A 25970-nucleotide genomic window follows, 5' to 3' on the forward strand; every position below is an offset into this window, starting at 1 on the left:
TGCTGAAATTCAGGTAACATATCTGAACTTTAGTGGTCCGACATTACTGGCTACCAGGGCTATTTCTTACGGGTTTATATCTGTGAGTTGCACAAAGGCAAGTGGGGGCCAAAATCTAGCTCTTGCTCTACTCACCAAGGTTTGCATTCAGGCAAGGAAGGCTTTTTGAAATTTGTTTCTACAGAGGGCAGTGCCTTTTTCGGTTTACAGAGTAGCAAATTTATTTGGCTGTGTTGCTTGCAGGTAAAAAAAAGCTTTCTTTAATAAAACTGTCCGCATTTTCTAGTCAGCTTTTATGTTGGCCAGTTAGAATGGAGTTTGTTGTTTTATTGTAGCAGCTACTGAAAGCCAGGAGAAATCCAGTATACCAATATACGGGTAGATTTCTGCAGAGTCCCCTAAAGCTCCAGCCTTCCTGTGCATGCAATCTGTGTCCCAAGGACTGATGACTGCTTATTTTAACTAGCTACTTTGCTACTGTTTCATACTGACAGCTTATTTTCCATCTAGGATGGAGTGATCCTCATTTTCCCCAAACTTGTCTTTACTTAGTTTCCCATTTTAATAAGCTACTCCTGATGCAGGTTTTTATATTATATCACAGTCCTTCGTTTCAAGGTTTTTGACTTGTACCTTGCCTTACCAGAGAGCCTTATCATATAGAGAAGGGCTAAAGGCACCCAAAGGCAGGCTGGGTCGAGGACCTACGTCAGAAAGCAGTCTGCACCTATCCAAGTTTGTCAATGTGTATATTAAGTTAAAACCTAAGAGTGCTGCATGCTTCTTAACGGGATGTCTTCTTACGTGCTTTGTGGTCCTCGAAAGCTGTAATCAGTGTGTAAAGACTCTGGGTGAATTCTGAAGTTTCAAGTGTTTGGGATTTTCAGTATTTGCTTTTTTAGTTGCCAACTACCCTAACTTTACTATAGTATACTTAGCTTAATGTTTGTAAATGGTGACTTGGTTAAGCATTTCTGATGTGTTATTTAAAAAGGTTATACTTGAATATGTTCTATCCCATTGTGATAGATGATCAGGTGCTTTTAAAGTGATTACTTCTAAAAACAAATAATAGTTAAAAAAATCTTTTTCTATAAACCTCATGGTGAAACACTAGCAAGGTCAAAGAAATGTTTAACTAATGGTCTGAAAATTGAAGTGAGGTGTAGCTACTTAATACTTCCTGACTTGCTATTGTTTTGAGAATTCTGAGGAGAACTTCTATTTGTTGAAACATAACACAGTAACAGTAGGACTTTTCAAACTTCTGCTTGCCCACTATTGATCTTAAAAACAATAACAACAAAGGAAATGCCTTTTTATACCTAAAAAAAAGTATATGTGATATATATATATTTGTCCTGAATATGCCCATTATTACCTATTAGAAAACTCAGGAGTCATTCTTCAAAAGAACATGAAGGCATTACGTTCCTTTTAAAGTTACCATATTAAAAAATATTTCAGTATGTAAAATAGGTTTTTGGAAGATTGTGTCTTTGTGCTATTTTTTATTAATATATTTTCAGTCATACAAAAAACACTATTGATTTTCTGCAAAATATAAGCACATATACATTTATTTAGATATTTATTATACAATTATAAATAATTGTGCAGAGGTCACTTTATCAGTTGAATCAAATGAGGGAAATACCTATTGAGTCAGTGAACAAAGGAGACCACAACAACCAGAGGTCTCATCTTCACTGAGGGATTAGATGGGAGGACGATACGCTCTTTTAATATATAAATGAAGCTTGTAGACAGCAATCCATAATGAAAGCTGCTAACTTAAACTGAAAATATTCTATTTTCGAATATATGGGTGGTGGGCTCCTATTATCCAGATAAGTTAACTAGAAACTGATATTCAATAGCTGGCGTAAAGTAAGGCCAAATTTGTCATCCATTTGAGGATAAAAACAAGCATGAGAGAAAAGCTCCACTTGGAGGGGATATAATAAAATTTGTGTTATTCATCGATGTACTGTCTGGGGACTTTTCAGTAATACATGCAAATATTAAAAGAAAGTGTAGCTCGCTTTCTTTAATGTTCTTTATTGTTGAATTTATTTTTCTGTTTGTATATTTATTTGAAGCCTGTTTATTTACAAGAAGGTTTGGGGTTGATTTATAGGGCGGGAAAAAAGCACCTGGTAACAGAGAATAAAAAATAAAAGGCAAGTAATAAATCAGAAAGAAATGGCGGGGGAGGGGATTAAGTAGGGGAAAGTGAAGAGGAAGAAATCAATGGGGTGGAACTGGGAAGATGAACCTCCCCAGGCCCATGAAGATCTGTCATTTTGCCAGTGAAGGTCCTACTGCCCAGGGAGATGAAATACCTTTCTCAAGCTCACAGAACCAGGAAATACTGACTCCAGAATTCAAACCCTAGTGGGTCTTTTTTGTCAAAGCTGGCACGCTTCCCACCATCTGTTGTTGGCAGTATCTGGTTGAAGACACTTGTGTACCAATTGCTCCTGATATAAAGGAGACCGGCTGGTCCTAGCTTGCCTGGGACTGTCCTGCTTTTAAAACCACTGTTCTACCTCTCAGCACCTCCCTCAGTCCTGAGCAAACTGTGGTGGATGGTCACCCTGCTGGCTTTCCTTCCAGGCACCATAAAGGAAGAAATTTGACAGAGTTGTATCACTGTCCTCGAATGGCAGCTGAAGGCTGGGGTACTTTTCCTACAGAACTGCATGATGCATGATTATCCCTCAGTGATAGTCGGCTCCTGTGTTATAAAGCTGAGCTGCTGCTTTCTAAGATCCACAAGAGGCTGTGGATTTGGCCGTGGTCTTTCCACTGCCACTAATATATTGTTTTGTTTCTTTCTTGCTAGGGAAGTGTGGTGTCTTTCGGGTCATTTGGGCTAGGGGCAATTTACATATGTTGTATGTTGATATACTATACATAGTTGTTCATAGGCTTTGATAGAAGCTATGAATGTTTTATAATGAGTCCCAGCATTAATTCCATGGCTAATTCAAAGTTTCTTTCTTTTTTTTTTTTTACTTTTAACATCTTTATTGGAGTATAATTGCTTTACAATGGTGTGTTAGTTTCTGCTTTATAACAAAGTGAATCAGCTATATGTATATATATATATCTCCATATGCCCTCCCTCTTGCGTCTCCTTTCCACCCTCCCTATCCCACTGCTCTAGGTGGTCACAAAGCAACAGCTGATCTCCCTGTGCTACGTGGCTACTTCCCACTAGCTAGCTATTTTACATTTGGCAGTGTATATATGTCCACGCCACTCTCTCACTTCGTCCCAGCTTACCCTTCCCCCTCTCCGTATCCTCAAGTCCATTCTCTACGTCTGCGTCTTTATTCCTGTCCTGCACCAGTTTCTTCAGAAACATTTTTGGTTTTTTTTAGATTCCATATGTATGTGTTAGTATACAGTATTTGTTTTTCTCTTTCTGACTTACTTCACTCTGCATGACAGACTCTAGGTCCATCCGCCTCACTACAAACAACTCAATTTCCGTTCTGTTTATGGCGAGTAATATTCCATTGTATATATGTGCCACATCTTCTTTATCCATTCATCTGCTGATGGACACTTAGGTTGCTTCCATGTCCTGGCTGTTGTAAATAGAGCTGCAATGAACATTGTGGCATATGACTCTTTTTGAACTATGGTTTTCTCAGGGTACATACCCAGTAGTGGGATTGCTGGGTCGTATGGTAGTTCTATTTGTAGTTTTTTAAGGAACCTCCATACTGTTCTCCATAGTGGCTGTATCAATTTACATTCCCACCAACAGTGCAAGAGTGTTCCCTTTCCTCCACACCCTCTCCAGCATTTATTGTTTCTAGATTTTTTGATGATGGCCATTCTGACCGGTGTGAGATGATGTCTCATTGTAGTTTTGATTTGCATGTCTCTAATGATTAATGATGTTGAACATTCTTTCATGTGTTTGTTGGCAATCTGTATATCTTCTTTGGAGAAATGTCTATTTAGGCCTTCTGCCCGTTTTCGGATTGGGTTGTTTGTTTTTTTTGATATTGACCTGCATGAGCTGCTTGTATATTTTGGAGATTAATCCTTTGTCAGTTGCTTCGTTTGCAAATATTTTCTCCTGTTCTGAGGGTTGTCTTTTCGTCTTATTTATGTTTTCCTTTGCTGTGCAAAAGCTTTTAAGTTTCATTAGGTCCCATTTGTTTGTTCTTGTTTTTATTTCCATTTCTCTAGGAGGTGGGTCAAAAAGGATCTTGCTGTGACTTATGTCAAAGAGTGTTCTGCCTATATTTTCCTCTAAGACTTTTATAGTGTCTAGCCTTACATTTAGGTCTTTAATCCATTTTGAGTTTATTTTTGTGTATGGTGTTAGGGAGTGTTCTAATTTCATTCTTTTACATGTAGCTGTCCAGTTTTCCCAGCACCACTTATTGAAGAGGTTGTCTTTTCTCCATTGTATATTCTTGCCTCCTTTATCAAAAATAAGGTGACCATATGTGTGTGGGTTTATCTGTGGGCTTTCTATCCTATTCCATTGATCTATATTTCTGTTTTTTGTGCCTGTACCATACTGTCTTGATTACTGTAGTTTTGTAGTATAGTCTGAAGTCCAGGAGCCTGATTCCTCCAGCTCCCTTTTTCTTTCTCAAGATTGTTTTGGCTATTCGGGGTCTTTTGTGTTTCCATACAAATTGTGCAATTTTTTGTTCTAGTTCTGTGAAAAATGCCATTGGTAGTTTGATAGGGATTGCATTGAATCTGTAGATTGCTTTGGGTAGTATAGTCATTTTCACAGTGTTGATTCTTCCAATCCAAGAACATGGTATATCTCTCCATCTGTTTGTATCCTCTTTAATTTCTTTCATCAGTGTCTTGTAGTTTTCTGCATACAGGTCTTTTGTCTCCTTAGGTAGGTTTAATCCTAGATATTTTATTCTTTTTGTTGCAGTGGTAAGTGGGAGTGTTTCCTTAACTTCTCTTTCAGATTTTTCATCATTAGTGTATAGGAATGCAAGAGATTTCTGTGCATTAATCTTGTATCCTGCTACTTTACCAAATTCATTGATTAGCTCTAGTAGTTTTCTGGTGGCATCTTTAGGATTCTTTATGTATAGTATCATGTCATCTGCAAACAGTGACAGCTTTACTTCTTCTTTTCCGATTTGGATTCCTTTTATTTCTTTTTCTTCTCTGATTGCCGTGGCTAGGACTTCCAAAACTATGTTGAATAATAGTGGTGAGAGTGGACAACCTTGTCTTGTTCCTGATCTTAGAGGAAATGTTTTCAGTTTTTTCCCATTGAGAACGATGTTGGCTGTGGGTTTGTCATATATGGCCTTTATTATGTTGAGGTAGGTTCCCTCCATGCCTACTTTCTGGAGGGTTTTTATCACATATAGGTGTTAAATTTTGTCAAAAGCTTTTTCTGCATCTATTGAGATGATCATATGGTTTTTCTCCTTCAGTTTGTAATATGGTGTATCACATTGATTGATTTGCATATATTGAAGAATCCTTGGATTCCTGGGATAAACCCCACTTGATCATGGTGTATGATCCTTTTAATGTGCTGTTGGAATCTGTTTGCTAGTATTTTGTTGAGGATTTTTGCATCTATGTTCATCAGTGATATTGGCCTGTAGTTTTCTTTCTTTGTGACATCTTTGTCTGGTTTTGGCATCAGGGTGATGGTGGCCTCTTGGAATGAGTTTGGGAGTGTTTCTCCCTCTGCTATATTTTGGAAGAGTTTGAGAAAGATAGCTGTTAGCTCTTCTCTAAATGTTTGATAGAATTCGCGTGTGAAGCCATCTGGTCCTGGGCTTTTGTTTGCTGGAAGATTTTTAATCAGTTTCAATTTCAGTGCTTGTGATTGGTCTGTTCATATTTTCTATTTCTTCCTGGTTTAGTCTCAGAAAGTTGTGCTTTCCTAAGAATTTCTTCATTTCTTCCAGATTGTCCATTGTATTGGCATATAGTTGCTTGTAGTAATCTCTCATGATCCTTTGTATTTCTGCAGTGTCAGTTGTTACTTCTCCTTTTTCATTTCTAATTCTGTTGATTTAGTCTTTTCTCTTTTTTTCTTGATGAGTCTGGCTAATGGTTTATCAATTTTGTTTATCTTCTCAAAGAACCAGCTTTTAGTTTTATTGATCATTGCTATCGTTTCCTTCATTTCTTTTTCATTTATTTCTGATCTGATCTTTATGATTTCTTTCCTTCTGCTAACTTTAGGGTTTTTTGTTCTTCTTTCTCTAATTGCTTTAGGTGTAAGGTTAGGTTGTTTTTCTGAGGTGTTTTTTGTTTCTTGAGGTAGGCTTGTATTGCTATAAACGTCCCTCTTAGAACTGCTTTGCTGCACCCCATACGTTTTGGGTCATTGTGTTTTCATTGTCATTTTTTTCTAGGTGTTTTTTGATTTCCTCTTTGATTTCTTCAGTGATCTCTTGGTTATTTAGTAGTGTATTGTTTAGCCTCCATGTGTTTGTAGTTTTTTACAGATTTTTTTCCTGTAATTGGTATCTAGTCTCATAGCATTGTAGTTGGAAAAGATACTTTCTACGAGTTCAATTTTCTTAAATTTACCAAGGCTTGATTTGTGATCCAAGATATGATCTATCCTGGAGAATGTTCCATGAGCACTTGAGAAGAAAGTGTATTCTGTTGTTTTTGGATGGAATGTCCTATAAGTATCAATTAAGTCCATCTGGTTTAATGTATCATTTAAAGCTTGTGTTTCCTTATTTATTTTCATTGTGGATGATCTGTCCATTGGTGAAAGTGGGGTGTTAAAGTCCCCTACTATGATTGTGTTACTGTCAGTTTCCCCTTTTATGGCTGTTAGCATTTGCCTTATGTATTGAGGTGTTCCTATGTTTATGTTGGGTGCATAAATATTTACAGTTGTTATATCTTCTTCTTGGATTGATCCGTTGATCATTATGTAGTGTCCTTCTTTATCTCTTGTAATAGTCTTTATTTTAAAGTCTATTTTGTCTGATATGAGAATTGCTACTCCAGCTTTCTTTTGATTTGATTTGCATGGAATATCCTTTTCTATCCCCTCACTTTCAGTCTGTATGTGTCCCTAGGTCTGAACTGTGTCTTTTGTAGACAGCATATATATGGGTCTTGTTTTTGTATCCATTCAGCTAGTCTATGTCTTTTGGTTGGAGCATTTAATCCATTTACATTAAGGTAGTTGTCGATATGCATGTTCCTATTACCATTTTCTTAATTGTTTTGGGTTTGTTATTGTAGGTCTTTTCCTTCTCTTGTGTTTCCTGCCTAGAGAAGTTCCTTTAGCATTTGTTGTAAAGCTGGTTTGGTGGTGCTGAATTCTCTTAGCTTTTGCTTGTCTGTAAAGGTTTTAATTTCTCCATCAAATCTGAATGAGCTCCTTTCTGGGTAGACTAATCTTGGTTGTAGGTTTTTCCCTTTCATCACTTTAAATATGTCCTGCCACTCCCTTCTGGCTTGCAGTTTCTGCTGAATGATCAGCTGTTAACCTTATGAGGATTCCCTTGTGTGTTATTTGTTGTTTTTCCCTTGCTGCTTTTAATGTGTTTTCTTTGTATTTAATTTTTGATAGTTTGATTAATATGTGTCTTGGTGTGTTTCTCCTTGGATTTATCCTGTATGGGACTCTCTGTGCTTCCTGGACTTGATTAACTATTTCCTTTCCCATATTAGGGAAGTTTTCAACTATAATGTCTTCAAATATTTTCTCTTTCCCTTTCTTTTTCTCTTCTTTTCTGGGACCCCTGTAATTGGAATGTTGGTGTGTTCAGTGTTGTCCGAGAGGTCTCTGAGACTGTCCTCAATTCTTTTCATTCTTTTTTCTTTATTCTGCTCTGCTGTAGTTACTTACACTCTTTTATCTTCTGGGTCACTTATCCATTTTTCTGCCTCAGTTATTCTGCTGTTGATTCCTTCTAGAGAATTTTTAATTTCATTTATTATGTTTTTCATCATTGTTTGTTTGCTCTTTAGTTCTTCTAGGTCCTTGTTAAATGTTTCCTGTATTTTCTCCATTCAATTTCCAAGATTTTGTATCATCTTTACTATCATTACTCTGAATTCTTTTTCAGGTAGACTGCCTATTTCCTCTTCATTTGTTTGGTCTGGTGGGTTTTTACCTTGCTCCTTCATCTGCTGTGTGTTTCTCTGTCTTCTCATTTTGCTTAACTTACTTTGTTTGGGGTCTCCTTTTCACAGGCTGCAGGTTCGTAGTTCCTGTCGTTTTTGGTGTCTGCCCGCAGTGGCTAAGGTTGGTTCAGTGGGTTGTGTTGGCTTCCTTGTGGAGGGGACTGGTGCCTGTGTTCTGGTGGATGAGGCTGGATCTTGTCTTTTTTGTGGGCAGGACCATGTCCAGAGGTGTGTTTTGGGTGTCTGTGACCTTATTATGATTTTAGGCATCCTCTCTGCTAATGGGTGGGGTTGTGTTCCTGTCTTGCTAGTTGTTTGTCATAGGGTGTCCAGCACTGTAGCTTGCTCATTGTTAAGTGGAGCTGGGTCTTAGCATTGAGGTGGAGATCTCTGGGAAAGCTTTTGCTGTTTGGTATTATGTGGAGCTGGGAGGTCTCTGGTGGACCAGTGTCCTAAACTTGGCTCTCCCACCTCAGAGGCACAGGCCTGACACCCAGCCGGAGCACCAAGACCCTGTCAGCCACATGGCTCAGAAGAAAAGGGAGAAAAAAAGAAAGAAAGAGAAATAAAATAAAATAAAGTTATTAAAATAAAAAATTAAAAAATTATTAAAAATTAAAAAGTAATAAAAAAATTAAAAAGAAAGAGAGAAAGAAGCAACCAAACCAAAAAACAAATCCACCAATGATAACAAGCGCTAAAACTATACAAAAAAATGAAACAAACAAACAAACAAAACGGACAGACAGAACCCAAGACAAATGGTAAAAGCAAAGCTATACAGACAAAATCACACAAAGAAGCATACACATACACACTACAAAAAGAGAAAAAGGAAAAAAAATATATATCTTTTGGGAAGTCTGAGGTCTTCTGCCAGCGTTCAGTAGGTGTTCTGTAGGAGTTGTTCCACATGTAGATCTATTTCTGATGTATTTGTGGGGAGGAAAGTGATCTCCACGTCTTACTCCTCTGCCATCTTGAAGGTCTCTTTTCAAATTACAGGTGTAGGGGCAGGTTTTGTTGAGAGACAGGTGGAGAAGCAGGTTGGCATAGAGCAAGCCAGCTTGCTGCTGCCCACAGTCCAGCCCTCGGTTGCCACGGCCGTCTGTCGGTCCCGTGAGCCTTGGAGGGAGGACAAAAGAGGTGTCCCTGTGGCTGGGACAGGCTCTCAGCGAGGCGATGGGAAGGACCCGAGTGAGGAGCTGAGGTGGCTATGGCCGTTCCTGCCGCGGATGCTGCCGATTCCCCCCAGCTGGAGGTGTCGGAGAGGCCGTGTCCTCAACATTGTGGCGCCCAGAGCACAGCGCTCGCCTCAAGGTTTATTTCTTACGTAACAGTATGAGATGAGTATTCCAGGTCACTGAGAGGCTCTCTTCCCTGCTGCCATGCAGATTCCTTCTGTTCGGTTTCTCCAACATCCCTTAAGATATTTCCCTCAGCTGTGGTCAAAGCTGGGTTGCCCAAGTGCAAGAAAAATAGTATAGGGAGGACACACCCAAGTCTTAAGGCCCCGGCCTAGAAGTGGCAAGAATAATTTCTTCTCTCAGTCCTTCAGAGCGAACATGGACACGTGGCTGAACAGAACTGCAAGGGAGGCTGGGAAATGGGTTAGCCCCATGCCCAGGACAGTGGGGAGGATGGATCTGGTGAACAGCTAGCAATCACCCTCTTCCAGGCTCTACTTAAAGATGTTTAAGTACTTCCTTAATGTTCTTTATGAAATGGAGAAAAGTGCTCAATTCTCCAAACTTCTAAAAGTTGTATTCTGTTGTTTTGGGAAGAAGTACATCTAAGCCCTGACATCTGGTGATTTATTTTGCAATACTTAAAAAGGAATTACTGTTAAAAATGCTAACCATTGTGATAGCATCATAAGACAATCCCCTCCATCCTGTGAGGCCTCAGTCATGTAGTCAGAATTTAATTGGGATTCTCAAATGATCAAGGTTCCAAAAAAATTACAGTTCCAAAATATATCTCAATATGTTAGTATACACATTAAATAAAATGAAGATGGAAAATCAGAACGCCCTTGGAGGGGAACTAAGGACACAGAGATAGAAAATGCCAGGAGCTTCCAGAGTGTGTGTTTGTTAGGATGCTGGGTCCACCCAGGGTCTGCACACTGAGAAAGGCTTGCATCAAGCTGATACCTGGTTGTCTAATAGCACATTTATTTTAGTTGATTTTAGCCTAAATTTACATTATAACAATAAAGTAGTATAGTTGTGTCATATTAGTGCATATTGAAGTAAGAAACTTTTAAAGCTATTATTTTATGTAGATGCATATTTTATGTATATATAATAAAACACTATTTTGTTATAGATATGTATAAATAAAATCTACGTGTGTGTGTGTGTGTGTGTGTGTGTCTGTCTGTCTGTCTGTCTGTCTGTCTCATAGTGACCGTGGAGTAGCATAGTATTTGGTACCCAATAAAAGCTTTGTAACTATCCCTAGGAAGAGTAAATTTGGTTTACACCAAGTCAGTTTCCCCCGTCCATATTCTATTCTGTTCATTCTGTTACTGACAATTTTAAATCCTAAGCATTTAATTTAGATTTTTGTTGTATGTGTACAACAACCATTTAAACTGACTAAATGGCATGAGAATTCTTTTGTAATTTTATTAAATCTGACTTGTGTAAAGAGACCAGCGACTGAAGATGATTTGCACATGCTAATAGATTATACGCTATAGCAGAATGTTGCTTTATATTGCTACTCCAGCAGCTGCAGTTTCAAGTATAGTTATTACTAGCTCCAATATCACCCAGTTTTTAAAAAAAAAATTTTATCAAAAGAAGTTCATGCTATTGACTCATTACTCCCATATTTATTATTATTGAAAATCACTAGATCTAATTCTATTGGTTTCCTTCCTGATTGAAAACATTTGAACCTAGAAAGCACAGTATTTCTTAAGACATTTGTAACTATTCATCATGGATATTAAAATTACAATCATGGTGCATTGTGTGAAAAATGATTTAAAAAAAAAAATTCTTTACACATATGGTAAGCGGGTGACCAATGCTATCCAGGTTTGGAGATGTTGAATGTTCATATGACTGGTATTTGAAATTTTGATGTGTATTGCATTTGTTACTGAATATCAAGAATACATTTTTTTGCTCATATAGAGTAAGTTTAAAATGGGGTCTTTTGTAGAAGCACCCATCCTGTTTAGAATGATATAACAGATGCTGAATGTTCACATATCAAACAAAATGCCAGCCTTCTGTAGAAAAGAGGTGTCAAAAAGTTTCTTTGTACCTTTAACGCATGTGATTATGTAGTACAAAATGCAGAGTTTGTAAAATTTCTTGAATATACAGGCAAAAAAATGAATAATTCAAAACAACTCATAAGTTCTACATTCTATTGTCCCTTTATAACGCAGGCAGAAGATAGCAGTGCACTCCCAATAGAGCTGAATTTGCACAAGTTACACCTCTGAAAATGCCAGATGGTCTATGGTCTACTTTTGAGAGCTGTCACATATGTAAAGATTTGAAAAAAGAAAGACAGCTGAATGAGAGCAGTGGATCATTAAAGGGAGAGTGAGGGTCCCTAGGCATCACTTGTGTTTTAAGAAGCATTGTGTCGTTCCCATATTAGTGTGCTTTTTTTTTTTTTAAGCCATACACAACTTTTACACAATAAGGAAAAGAAATCTGCTTAAAGCCAAGTAGTTATGGTTTAATCAGTCAGACGTTTCTGTTCTTTATTCAAGAATAAAATCACATTCCTGATTTGGTTTTAGCTGTAGTTTTACTGTAAGATTTAATTCACATCTATGAAAAATTATCAATGAAGTTAAATGTCTTTTAAGATAATTCACATATCTAGGGTTTATCCAGTTTTGATTTGACTTATATATTGCATGCATCTGACAAAATCATAATGTTAAGAAACTGGAGTGAAGAGATAATACTTGGTTACTTGACCCATAATACAAACTACACTAAAAATAATTAGGTGGCAGTGAGACAAAAATGAATGTACTATCATTTATCTGCCAACAGAAATAGATATCATTTTGAAGATTGAAATGTAGATAAATCATTAAGGATATGTTTAAATATCACTCTGGCCATACCCAGTAATTTGCAAATAGTCAATTGTGATAGTAGGAAAAGGTCAGACCTGTCGGTTTTAGGATTTGGTGGCAAGACCTGATGTCTTTTGCCACCTTTATTTTTATTTATGGAGAATGTTTATTACATAATAATTTTAAATTGATCTTGGATTATAGAATATGACAGGGCCTTTTTGATTGATAAGTCTCCCCAGCATTGGTCAGTAACATTTCAACTTAACCCAGCTCTCAGATTGCTTGAATTATTCTTTTCAGAGAAGAAGTGGCCCAAAACATTCCGTTTATTTGGTGCGATTACTGGAGGGAGCTCTGAAAAGAACACCAAATTAGGTTTAACTGTCTTCTTTGGCATCCCGTTAAATACATATGCATAACTAGCTTTATGTTCAATAGCAGTCATTAGGATGTCATTCTAGTTGATACAAGAAGTTACAGGAGCAGCAAATTAATCTCTGGATCAAATGATTGCACACCCATAAGAAATAGATCTCCTGCACAAGCCTTGATTGTTGATTTCAGTTTTGAGAAGGGCATATATAGCTAGTAAACAGAGAAGTAACCTTCTTTTTTTCTTTTCACCAGAAGTTAGGAGAAAAACAGAACATTTTGATAAATTTTATAGCTGTTACTTTGTGTTATTCCCAAATAATAAATGTTTAGAAAACTATTCTCCTTTATCACTAAAAAACTGAATAACTCTAAGAGGAGTTCATATATTAGTTTTATAAATTGGGTATTATTGTTAATAGACTTGGTATGAAAGGATGCTTTCATTAAGCAGAAAAAAACCAAACTTTTTTTCTTACAATATGCACATTCATGAGTAAAATATTCTGGTATGTTAAGATGTTTTTCCTTAAGAGACATAGGATATGTGAACAAGAATGGAAGTAAACGATGTGTGCTAAAGACTTACTCAAATGCCAGCTGTCTTCTTTGTCAAAAATATATACCAAGTCTTAGGTAGTCCCCAGATGACAGATAATTAGTCCATTTTAGACTTATCAGTGCCATGTATAACTGTTACAGTTTTTCATGAAATAACTTTTTCTAAGTCAAAGACCTCTTAGTATTCAGATTTAATTTACATTTCCTAACTGTCCATAATCATAAACAGAAAAGACTAAAACAGCAGCTTCAGATTTTAAAATTCCAGGAAATTATATAATAGTAAAATCTGACACCGAACGTTTTTTGTTGTTGCTGTTGTTTTGATGAAATGCTACGATTGGTAACTCTGCTTAGGAGCTACACAAGCAAGGTAAATGTTGATTTTAAGAACCTCCTTACTTAACCAATGTAAACAGATAACATTTTGGGTTGAGATCAGGGCTCTAAGCTGCAAAAACCAGAATCCATGTTAGCTAATTTATAGAAAATAAATGTATTAGTAGCAATAGACTCTCCCAAGAGTTACACAGCCAAGGATCATGCCCATCCAATTCAACGGGGCTTCCCTAAGGAAAACCCCACTAATACTGCACCCTCGGCCCACTGGTTTGCTAGGAAGTGGACACCAGACACTGCACCCACTGCCAAGACCAACAAATGCCTTCTTCGCTGTCTGTGCAAGAGGCTCCACGACCCAGGTGTGGATGCCATCTTGCATTGGTACTTCTGCATCTTCTGCACTTCTGCGTACTTCTCCTTGGTAGAATGTAAGTCACATATGTGCCCTCTAACTCAAGAGGAATGTAGGGAAGAGATAGAGGATGTTACCAAAAGCTATGAGGGTGTTCAGAAATGCTGGGCAGACAGATGATCACTAGTCACCCGCTTGTTTTGTGATTTGTTGTCCAAAGAATCAAAGTAGTTTGCCCTTTTTAGTGTCATGCTAATAAAATGTTCTTTTATAATTTTCTTTTAAGCTCTTCATATATAAACATTTAATACATCTGAAATTTCTTTGTATGAGAGATACATGCATTTGCATGTACATACGTATACATTTTGGGGACTTTCTCTGCTGTTCCATTGGTTTATGTCTATGCCTGGACCACCACCATACTGTCTTAGTTACTGTAGTTTTAAAATAAGACTTTATATCTGGTAAGTCAAGTCCCACATTTGTCTTTTTCTTCCTTAAAATTTCCTTAGTGATTCTTGTACTCTTATAAATTTTGGGATCAGCTCGTCAAGTTCCACAAATAAGCCTTCTGGAAATTTTATGGGAATTACATTAAATAAATTGGGGAGAATTAACATATTATCAGAATTAACATATTTATACTCTCTCCATTTATTAGGGTTTTCTTTTATGTCTTTCAGTAATATTTTGTAATTTTTGCCACGAAGTCTCTGCCGCCTTTTTTCTAGCTTAATTCCTAGATACTTATAGGGTTTTTTGTCTGTTGGCTTGTTTTTCTTTTTTTGTTGCTATGAAGAGTTCAATTTTTCTTGCATATTTGCTAGTTGCTTACTGTTGGCTTGTAGAATTTGGTTGATTTGAATATGGTTCATCGTGTATAAGTCTTGCTAAATTCTTAGTTTTTCAGAATGTATAGTCTCTTAGATTTCCCCTGGAATATTCAATTACGTACCCATCTCAGAAATTTTGTTTCTTCCTTTCCAGGACTCATCCCTGTTTTTTTTTCTTTTTGGCGTTTATTGTTTTTGTCAGTGTAATGTTGCATAAGAGGGTGAAGGTGGGCATTCTTTTCTTGGTCCTGACCAAACAGGAGCACTTCTCCAGTGCTGACTTCTAATTTTGATAGATGCGTTTTGCCAGATTAAGGAAGTTCTTTTCTATTCTTATCTTTCCATAAATGGTTTATTTTAAAATCAAATTAAAGAATATGGAAAAGGTTTTCTTCTTCAGAATTTAAAGTGGAATTAAAAAGAAAAACAACTATCTCGTTCTCTCTTATCCAGCTTTGATACCTGACCTCATAGTTCCTTGCCTCTTATCTCAAAATGTAATTGAGCAGTTTATCATTTTCAGGGATATTGCTATAATACTGCTTGTCTATGGCACCTAAAAAATGACCTGGGACTTAGAAGACAATCCACATTTGCTGTTGAATGAGTTTTGAATGAACGTTTTGCAGATTTGCAACTTAAATTTTTTAAAGAAAAAAAATACCTTTTTTTCTCCTCTTTTTATATCCCTTGTGGAAAGTCACCCTTGATGACCCCCTTCTCATTTTCCCTTTTAGTAATTATGCTTTCTCTGTGTTCATGTTTATTCATGTTTTCCTTTTTTTTTTTCCTCTTCACTTTTAGCATCATGGGTAAGATCCAAGAAAGTCTGTTTTACTGAGTCTATTTTGATTATTTTCAAATATTCGTTTTTTTAACTGGATAAACTTTGCCTGTTTTTTTGACTTAGCCCAACCTCAGCGCTTGCCTCAGCTTCAAACTGCAGCACAGGAAGGTGAGGAGGAAATAAGCAAGATAAAGAGCGGCCACCCAAGTCTGAGCAATGGAAATGGAATCCACCACGGGGCCAAACATGTATCTGCAGAGAATCGAAGACTTTCGGCACCCGTTTCTCAAAAAATGCATAGAAAAATTCAATCCAGCTTGTCTGTAAACAGTGACATCAGTAAGAAGAGTAAAGTAAATGCTGTCTTTTCTCAAAAGACAGGCTCTTCACCTGAAGGTAAGTGTGAAATATATGCATATTTTATTTGACCAGATGTAAAATCATATTCACGAATAATTATTTGATCAAGCAAACATAAATGAAGAATCTTGCTTATCCTCCAAACAGGAATTTTGGTAAAATGCAGCTTCCCCAAAGGAAAGCACAGGCTGGGAACGGAAGCGTTGGCAGCTGACATCCTGCTTTTAGATTGTCTTCTAGAGTGAATAGTCATTACTTTAAATATAACTGCTATACTTCTTTTTTTTAATACCACCTTTAAAAATACAAATACAACGTTTTGGTGGCATATGAATGTATGTAGTTTTTTCGTCCCTGATTCAATATGTTATGCTGTGGTTCAGAGATACCCGCTTGTATTTTTGTCTTGCAAATCAGTTTTTAAATATGCAAAACTAAAGCAAAGATTTGGTAATTTTCATGCTTTTGCCAGGGAGTGGGCTAGGTGATCTCTGTTGCTTGATGGACCAGCATCTTCCAGCTACCAACCAGTGCTGCCCTGACCAGCTCCCCTCCCCCAGCCCTGCCTCATTCCAAGCTCACTGTGGTCTGGCCTTTAGCCCCTTCCCTAGAGGCACTAGGCTGTGTTCTCTGACCTCTCAGGAATTAGTGATTACCTTGTTAATTAAATACTATGAAGCTGGGAAAGCTTTTCTTTATTATAACACAAACCCATCTGGTGACGTTGGGTTTATAACCTACAGATTCCTTTTATAAAAATGGCGCTGGTGTTATGTCAAAAAAAGAATAGCTTTCCCTCAAGTTTAAGGTCCCAGATTTCTCCCAGCATATATGCATGTTCCTCTGCTCTACCTCTTCCCTCCTTTCAGCAGTTCGTGGGCATCAAAAACTCAAATCTTTTTTTGTTTTTAATATATATATATGTATTTTTTCTGGTTCAGGTATTGTGTTTGTGTGTATATATATATATACATTCATATAGATAAAATATAAAATATTTTTCTTATTCCCCTTACCTATTTTAATTGTCATGAAATCTTAAAGAAGGGAAATTCTGGGGATGCTTCTGTGAAGTTGGCCATGCTTATTCATAGAGAGAGAAATTGAGTTGTAAATAGGAAATTGTATTGAGAGTTACCAGTAATGAGTGGGAGAAAGGATATTACATTTTGGCTACAGGTGTCTCAAACTCAACTGAGGTAAAGTGTTAGGTTGATCAAATGATATGATAATAAATGGTCTGCATAGTTCCAGGTCAGTGACACTACTTTCCAAACTAATTAGATTGAAAGGGACATGATTGACACTTTAAAATGAGTTTGACATGTAAGCTGCATGGTCATCTCTGAAGCATAGGTAGGCTGTTAACTAAACTGGCTCTCCAAGGAGTTGGGAAGGCAATGCAATTTTCGATAGAGAATCTTTGCTTCTAGGTGATTGGGTGAAATAATTGAATGCAATTGAAATCTTCTTGTTTTATACATTTGACTTTTCTTATTGTGCCCCTAACCTCTAATTTTCCATTTGATATTTACTGATTTTAAATAATGGTAACATTTGCATATCCAACTTGAAATAGCTTATGGAATTTTTATAAAATTTGTTATTATTCACTTATTTTTAATACCATGTCTGAATTGATTTCTAATGGAAGAATGCAGCTTTGTAAGTAACATATGAAGGAAGAGGAAAACCAGTAGTTATATAAATGAAGTAATATAAATGAAATATAATTCTACTCTCCCTGTCTCTCTCTCCTCTTCCTTGCTTTTTCTTTTCCATCCTCCTCTTCCCCCTCTCACCCACACACACTTATGGCTGACTGCAAAGGTGTGGATAAGGGAAGTCCCTTGTAATCCTTTTCTTATTACAAAATCTGTTCCAGATTGGATCAGGGGTATGAGGAGTAGGAAATGCCAATGAAGTTGTCTAAATATATTGTATAATGTCCTACCCATTTACTTCACTCTTACACTATACAATTTAGCCTGATGGTAGGTTCCTTTTATTGTGATTACTTGAATTTAGATGAAAATTCCATTGTCCTACTACATATTTTCTCAAAGATAGACAGACATCTTCCTGCTTTTTGCTGCTATTTAAGGTTGTGCCTTCAAATTTTATTGTTTCTTCTGACTTTCAGTTTTGAAGGAAAGTTTAAACAAACAAAAAGCACAGAACTGGTAGACGGCAAATTAAAAGGAAAAGGACCTCAGCTCTGCCACCAACTAGCTGGGGCACTTGGGTCTGGGGCTGCTTTTTTCTAGAAAATGCCTTGGATTAGAAATCTAAAAGGTTAGGTTCGATTCCAGGATTCTGTGGTGCTTTCTTTATAGCAAAGCTGCTTCACTCTCAGAACAGGTCTCTTGGTGTATAGAACATGTGAATTCTGGGTGAGTAGAAATCTAATAACTAACTAACTAACTGCTGAACAGAACAGGGCAATAGCAGAAATTTTTAAAAATTATTTCTTTTTATTGAAATATAGTTGATTTACAATGTTGTGTTAGTTTCAGGTGCACAGCAGAGATTCAGTTGTTATATATATATACTTTTTTTTTTACATTCTCTTCCATTATAGGTTATTACAAGATATTGAGTGTAGTTCTCTGCACTATACAGTAGGTCCATTGTGTTTATCTATTTAATATGTAGTAGTGTTTGTTTGTTTGTTTATATTTTAATTGCAAACTCCTAATTTATTTCCCCCCCCCCCCCACTTTCCCCTGTGGTAATTTTAGATTCCACATATAAGCAATATCATATAATATTTGTTGCCTATACATACGATATTTGTCTTTGGCTTATTTCACTTAGATGAACCTAGAGATTATCACACTATGTTGATGCAAGTGGCATTATTTCATTCTTTTTTATGGCTGAGTAATATTCCATTGTGTATATATTCCACATCTTCTTTAGCCATTCATCTGTCGATGGACACTTAGGTTGCTTCCATGTCTTGGCTATTGTAAATAGTTTCGATAAACAGAGATAGCATCTGGATTTCAGGAGGCCTATATGTCAGAACAGTAGGTCTTGAACAGGCTTGATTTGTGATACTATTAAAAATGGATAGAAATTATTTTTTAAAAAACAATGGGGGATTTAATTACTAGACTTTTCTCAGTTTTATGTTTTTCTTTTTGTTTCACATTTTTCTTAAGTCTTCATTGTCTATGCCTGTTCTTATATAGCAAAGTGAGCAAATGCTAGCAAAACAAACAATATCCGCTGAAAACCTTAAAAACAGTTAACCTTGCCCAGTTTGGCAATGTATGTTTTTTTCTGGATAAATGGTGCTTGTGGTTATGATTTTTGTATTGCACATAAACAATATTGATAACCAGAGGGACATTTTTCTGGTTCAGATGGTGGAATTAAATGTATAACTAACTCTTTCACAGTCTTTCACTAAGGGCTACTTTGCTGACCAAGTTTGGAAAACACTGCTATGATGTGTGTCCATTGCTTATACAGAGGTAAGGATGGACCCAGATACATAATTGGGTCAGTGGGTCGGTGACATCTTTTCATATGTCTTTAACTGTGGGTTATTTAAGGCCTCAGTACAAATAGATGACATGTGTTTCATCAGATTCTCTTTTTAAGCTATGTTGAGTCATCGAGTTAGTTATGTAGATTCATTCTGTATACCAGGTACTGTTCCACCTGCTTCACTCACATGAACTCATTTAATCCTCCTAATAAATAGCACTATAATTCTATGAACTGTATGTAATTATTTAATTATAAGTGAGAGAACTGAGGCACAGAAAGGTTAAGTGAACCTGCCAAAGTCAAATTAGTACATGATAGAAATGAGACTCAAACCCAGATCATTCTGGCTCTATAGTCTATGCTCGAAACCACTATGGTATTTTGCCTTAAAGTTCTCTGAGGAAAAGGTAATTTAGTGGCCATTCTAACATCACATGGGATGTTGATATCATTGCAGCTGTGGGTCAGGCAGGGATCTTCTGATTAGTAAACATTTGCCTTCTTTAAATTATTCTGACTAAAATTTTAAAAACAGTTCTCACACCTGTGTTCTGTGTCCATTTTCCTTCCCTACTAGACCATAAATTTCTGAAGAGGCTGGATTGGGTCTGAGTCCATTTTTAAAAAATTTACAGTGGTGTTCAGTACTATAGCTTCACAGAGTTTCCCACGAGTTAATAAGTGATGCAATGTTTTATTCCAAACCACTTCCTTGAAACTAGCACTGGAAAGTTAAAATATGTACTCATATCATTAAGAACAATATTCTTTAAAAAATTCCTTTTATGCAATAGAGGAAAAAAAACACCCATGTGGGAAAATATTGTACATTTTATTTAAAGATTATTAAATTAGTAGATGTCTACTTGTTTTATATAATTAAATATTTTCATACATACATACTTCAATTTCCTGATTGCATCTCCCAGGTAGAAAGTTTTAAGACTAAATGTTTAAGATTCTTGACCTTTGAAATAATTATAGTATAATTTAATTTAGTATCTTATAATATTCAAATTACCAAGGGTTTTCATTAGACTCTAAGATGATTTTTCTTATAGGAATAGTAAATCCTAACACATTTTAGGTGTGCCAGTTATAGCTATACGTTTTTGTAAAAATTAAGTTTCAACGAAGATATTTTTGGAAGAGATTTTAATACTTTTTAGGAATATTTATTTGATAGTTAACATACTTCATATTAAAATATAGATTTAGTACTTATAGAGAAATTGCATATCCCATCCCAGCAGCTCATTGAACATAAATGCTGAACAAAAGTGTCAGGAGCATTGCATACATGGCAATATCTAGGAACAGTCTCGTTTTAAATCATAGAGGGAGCATAGCCTGGTAATTAGAGCACAGACTCTAGAACCAGTCTTCTTGGGTTCAAATATTGGCTTTACCAGTGGCCCATGTTGTATCCTTGGGTAGGTGACTTAATCTCTTTGTGCCTCAGTGTCTTATCTGTAAAATGGGGATAAGATTAGTTACCTAGATCATAGGATGGTTGTGAAGAGGAGTTGAGTTGATGTGGCACTCAGTTGAGTTAGAACAGAGCCTGGCCCGGATGAAGTATATGCTAAGTGTAGCTGCTGTGATCATCATCATCATGAAGGAGCACACAGGGAAGGAAGGGTCAGGAATGTCCGCTTTCTGGACAGGGCCATGCCTGGATGGAGACCTGAAGGATAAGACAAGGTTAGGGAGTTGAAAGAGGCATTCAAGGCTGAAGGGGGCTTGTGACATAATGTGTTTTGTTCAGAGAACCATAAATAGTTTTTTGCTGAGGAGTCAAAGTAGGAGAGATGAGACTGGAAAGGACCAGTCCATAGGCAGCCCTGGGATGCCCTGTTCTTCCAAAACTATGTAGCCAGATACTTACAACTTCTCTGAAGGACATCATTTTATATCATGAAACGTATTTCTTTTTTCTCCATGATGCAGAAATTCTATGGTTGCAAATGTGTAAACCCAGAATACTGCTATAGATTAAGCATCTGTACTCTGATTGCCTTTATAATCTTTTTGTATTTTATAATGAACTATTACCATAGATAAAACGATGAATTGGTTTTAGACTTGTTGAGCTGGGGATGCTAACAAGTTCTTTAGGAAGGCTTTGGACCTACAGGGATGGACTTAAGCCCAGTCCTCCCATTCTACTCGTTCTCTCTGCTTCCCTTTCTTTAAACCAGTCTCTTGGCTTCTTACCTTTTCTCGGTCTTGTTTTTAGACTCCTGTTCCTCTTCTTTTCAGTGTATTTCCCCTTGCATTCATAGTGTAGCCGTATTTCACAACTACCATAGGGACAGGCATGTCATCAGTAGGAGGAGTACAGCCATGACTGGGGGCCAGTTTGGGTGGGGCACACCGCCTTCAAAGGAGACATAGCACAACTGAGCAGGACAGTTTGAAAAGCCCACTGGGTGATTCAGATAGATCCCTCCCCTTCCTTCCTTGACCTCACCATTTCCCCTTCTCTCCTCATCATCTGCAAACCCTGACTTAACTCCTTGCAATTGAAATTGTGCCTTCTCTGCATGCTTGAAGTTCCCTGCACACATGGTTAATGACACAGCTGAATGCCTTTGCTGCTTATCTTCCCTCATCCTGGAATGTTCTTACAACTTACTTCGCCTTCTTGACCTCTACACACTTTTTTCAGAACTCAAGCATCATCTCCTGATGCCCCAGTTGTGGGCTAATTGCTCTTCTCTTGGGGTCCCCATAGTATCCTCCAAATACAAAATGATACTGGAGTTTGTTTCTTTTACTCTCTATCTTCCTGCACTAAAACGTAATCTCATTGAAGGCAAAGATTCTGTTCTTTTCATCTTTTAGCTTCGAGCACACAGCCTAGTGCCTGACTTATCATAAATGTTGAAACATAACATTTTTCAGGTAAGGAACATAAGTTGGAGAACATAGATACTTATTCTTTAACATTTCACAGACATTATGGTTGAAACCTCAGGGATTGCTGAAAGTCTTAAGGGAGATAAAAGGGAGAGCAGATATTTGAGCTAAAAGAAAGGCAAAAAAGAAACTCAGCTGAGGCAGGACAGACTTGGAACTCAGAACTCCTGTCTTCCAACCCCATCAAGTTTTCTCATTATTCCGTATGGTTTTTTTGGTCAACTATACGTGCCCAAATCCTAAAACCAGAAAAAAAAATTAGAAAGGTAAACTTGGAATTGAATGGTTCATTCTTAGTTTTAATAGTATTGTAAAATCTTATTCACTTTTTCCCCCATAAAAAATTCTCTTGTAGAAGTACTAGTATTTTAGTGGAATGATAATAATAGGACTTCATGTAGTGACCATAGTATTATAATCTGAGATTCCAGAAACAAATTTCCTGCGACTTTGGCAAGATATATTGCTGCATCCCTCAAAATACTTAATTTGCTTGGATGATGTTGTATTTTGTTTTGTTCTGTTTTCTCAGGCACAGTGCCTTCCATTCCATGTCAGAATAATTGTGTGGGGAAAAGGTTTAGAATTCTGCTTTCCGAGGCAATATTTGCCAGTCCATTGGAAAACAGGATTTTAATAAATTTCATTGCTCAGCCAGCAAGCTAACTGGAACAACAGTAATACAAAGAGAAGTGTGTGTGAATGTGTGTGTGGAGAGCAGGCATGATCAAAGTTGACTATGTGATTCTGCACATATAAATCACTGCGTCTTATTTACTTGAAATATTGAATCAGCTGTCCTTAAAAAATTAAAACAATTATCTATCAAAGTATTTATAAGTGCTAAGTGTTACTTTAGGACCGAAAGTAAATATTTACGTACACTTCCTTTTGAGTTTAGGAAAATAGGTTAACTTTGTAATCTATGATCTATAGTAAATTATTCTCATATCCATGCATTTGATGAAAAGCAAAGATTTTACAAGGTTCTGAAATATATATATATAAATTTGACATTTGAAACATAGAGACACCTCAAAATATGCCTCAAATCTTGGAGTGCTTCTTTTCTAGTAACTGACAGCTTTGTGGGCCATGTTAAAGAAGAGATAGACACAGCTATCCGCTGTGTGTGGACTGCACCTTTGGTGTTTTGGTTTTGTAGGCACGCTTAGACCACTGCTCTAAGAATTTAAATTAGCTTAGCATTCACTCAGGAGGTGGGTGGGGAGGAAGTAAAACAATGGAGATACAGATAGACTGGCCAGGAAGCATTGGGGTGTGGGGTAGCTGAGTGAAGAGACTATTTAGAAACCCAGCTTCAGAATAATAGGCTAAGTGGAAAGAAGAATTGAATAAATCTAATGACCCTATTAATATATCCAGGTTTTAATTTTTTCTTTATCTGGTGATGGTAAGTTTAGGTGATGTTTTATTAGGTGAAACAGTAACAGCTAGGTGCAGCAACCAGGCTTGTCCCGGATTACTCAGATTACAGTCTGTTTTCAACCCCAAGAGCTGTGCCAGGTGTGGGCAGTGAAGGTTTTCTTTAGGGTTTCAGGATTGAGTTTAGGGGTCCTGGCCCAGGACTAAAGCTGAATAGACCTGAAGCAGCAGTCAGATGTGCATTCTAAGCAGGACTGCCATTCATCGTCTCGTTCAACTAGTTGGGACAATGAATAGAAATTAGGAAATCACGAAGAATAGCTGAATATAGTTTGAGGCTGACCATGAGTTGAGTTTTAGACCTGTTCAATTTCAAATAATGCTATACAATCCAAGAACATTTGGAAATATACCACTGGAGCTTCAGAGAAGGAGATAGGAGCAAGCATACTAAATTTATATTTGTTCTCATAGAGGGGATATTTGAAACGATGCCTCTGGATGAGATTTCTTAAATAGAGATTTAAGAGCAAAGGGCACATGGCTGAGAACTGAGTGACTCAGGGCTCACTGGCAGCTAGCCAGCTTGGTGGGATGGGAGCGTGGATTCAGCTTGAGCGCTTGGGAGACAGTCCCATGGAAAGTTCAGACTTTTCTCCAGAGGTGACGTCAGAGTGAGGCCGTGGCACTGATAAGATAGCCTAGGGGAGGGAGAGGTCAGAAAGAAGAGAAGAGGAAGATGATCTGGCCCAGAGGAATCAGTAAGAAAGGTGAGAGAAGAAATGTTTTAACTCGAGGAAGAGGCCTGCACCCAATATTGCACCAGTTATTGCTGACAGCCTCAGTGGGATGAGAACTGAAATAATTCTGCTGGATTTAACAATGTGGATGTCATTTGGTGACCTAATTAAGAGCCATTTTTATGGAGAAGCCAGAATGATGGGGGTTGTGGATGAAACACACTGATGACAATAGCTCTAGAAAGGCCAGAGTCCACGGAGGGTTGTTTTGTTTTAAGATGGGAAAGGTTTGTGTGTGTTTACATTTGGATGGAAAGGATCCAGGAGAGAGGGAAAGGTTGAAGATTTAAGAAGGTAATAATGATACCCTTATTGAGAAGCCAGCATGTCATTTCTTTAGAGTTTAGATCTAGAGTTCAGTATACTGAATTACGTAAATGCACATCCATTATCAAAGCATGAGAACTGAGCAACCAGAGAAGCATTTACTGAATTGTTAACCTAGGTAACTCCACTCTTTATGGGTTGTACGGTTGATTAATCTTAGAAGCTTTTTGAGTAACTTCTATGGAATACGTTGGTATGAAGAAATGATTAAAAAGTCTATCAAGTCCCCACTCGTACCTCATTCCAGGAGCATTAATTGCATTTGAATGGAAGACATTGACAGGGCAGACATTTATGATTCTGCGTTCCAAATTCCTGACTTGTGTTGTGTTTGGGACCATAAGTTGATGGAAGTTGATAGCTTCTTATACTTTAGATTGCTAAAGCCCTTGATTGAATTTAATCATAGCTTTGACACACAGTATAGTATAAGACAGGAAATAGAACATAAACAAGTAAACACGCAGTTAAAGAGTTAGAAGAAACGTGTAGGAAAGATGAGTAAGGAAACTACTGCAGAATCCAGTAGCTTAATTTTTAAATGTTTTGAAAGTAAATTTGTATTTTAATGTGGTCTACTCTTCACTGAATTGCTATCACCAGCAAAGGCTTTAAAAGGTTAAGACAATCAAAATTCCAATTAATTTAATTGTGATAGTCTCTTAGAGAGTGATTCTGATTATATTTGGTTCATGGGCTTCTTTGAAAATCCAACAACAGTTATGATTCTTTCCCTCAGGTTTCTAAGGTAGTAACAAAATCCTGTTAGATCTTGTGTTATTCCTGAAGGTAACAAAAGACCCTGGATACCTTCAGGTGTCTTATTCTAAAATCAAATATCTCTAAGAACTAAACAGTAAAGCGAGGAGCAGATTATGGGGGACCTAATGAGCCACCGTAAGGATTTTGATTTGAGTGAGGTGGGAAGCCAGTGACAGGGTTTGAGCACATGACTGACATGACCTGACTTACCATTTTTAAGTATCACCTGCCTTCTGTGCTGAGAGTAGACTCCAGGTACCCAGTGGCCAAAAAAGGGGGGGCCTGCTGTGTGACTCTTGCAGTAATTCAGATGGGAGATGATGGGGTTGGATCAGGGTGGCAGTGGTGAGATGTTGTTGTATACGGATGTATTTTGAAGGCAGAGTAAGATTTCTTGAAGGATGATATTTCACTGTGAGAGAAAGACAGGGATTAAGGATGACCCCAGGTTATTTGGCCTGAGCAATTGAAAGTA

At 37.1% G+C, this 25970-nt stretch overlaps 1 protein-coding gene across 1 annotated transcript in view; it reads left to right on the forward strand.

Moving 5' to 3' along the window:
* MDFIC (MyoD family inhibitor domain containing) overlaps nt 1-25970 on the forward strand; it is a gene marked incomplete at its 5' end in the record, with an annotated part of 113042 nt that overhangs the window by 46162 nt on the left and 40910 nt on the right. Inside the window, 1 exon segment of the mRNA XM_082400190.1 lies at nt 15561-15833. Within this exon segment, the coding sequence (XP_082256316.1) occupies nt 15561-15833 (273 nt within the window).

The sequence above is a fragment of the Balaenoptera borealis genome, assembly GCF_965194805.1.
Source record: "Balaenoptera borealis genome assembly, chromosome: 7".
NCBI lineage: Eukaryota > Metazoa > Chordata > Mammalia > Artiodactyla > Balaenopteridae > Balaenoptera > Balaenoptera borealis.